General features: G+C 40.9%; 1 protein-coding gene across 1 annotated transcript in view; it reads left to right on the top strand.

The window, feature by feature from the left end:
- The window catches only part of LOC128250418 (60 kDa neurofilament protein-like), a 16,580-nt gene that overhangs the window by 13,683 nt on the left and 2,352 nt on the right, over nucleotides 1-545 (top strand). The window contains exon 8 of the mRNA XM_052975300.1: nucleotides 392-495. Within this exon, the coding sequence (XP_052831260.1) occupies nucleotides 392-495 (104 nt within the window). The remainder of the gene's footprint in view (nucleotides 1-391; nucleotides 496-545) is intronic.

The raw sequence follows: 545 nt of genomic DNA, 5'->3' as shown, positions 1-545 counted from the left end.
TACATACATACATACATACTGGTACTCTGACTTTCGCAACAAAATCTCATCTTGAACTCCTACAGAACATCACTTACCCTTTGTTGACTCTCTGGCCTAAAGAAGCCCAGTGAATTCAAATGATATACTTGTCAAAAGGGGTGACCATCATGAGATTTTTGGTGTCTTATATCCGCGACAAACAGATTCTCACAAACAGATTCTCACTACATATATGCATAGGTATATGTGTAACGCACAAATACACACGCACACATGCGCACGAGCACTAACCCGCACACCCACACACACGCACACCCACACACACACACACACACACACACACACACATGCACACGCATATATATATACGGTTTATAATATTCATACTTCTGGATATTTTCTTCTCAAGGTAAAGTGACTATGAGTCGCTCTACAACTGGCACTGTGGGCATCGTTGAATTAGAAACCGAGGGAAAATACATTGAAATTGAGGATCTTGCTAAGTTCCCAAGGGTAAGTGTACTTCGATTTGGTGTTTTTCTTTCTGTTGTTGCATTAGGCTT

Source organism: Octopus bimaculoides, chromosome 21 (assembly GCF_001194135.2).
Source record: "Octopus bimaculoides isolate UCB-OBI-ISO-001 chromosome 21, ASM119413v2, whole genome shotgun sequence".
Lineage (NCBI taxonomy): Eukaryota > Metazoa > Mollusca > Cephalopoda > Octopoda > Octopodidae > Octopus > Octopus bimaculoides.
Note: the sequence above shows the minus strand (reverse complement) of the source record. Positions and strands in the feature narration are given on the sequence as shown.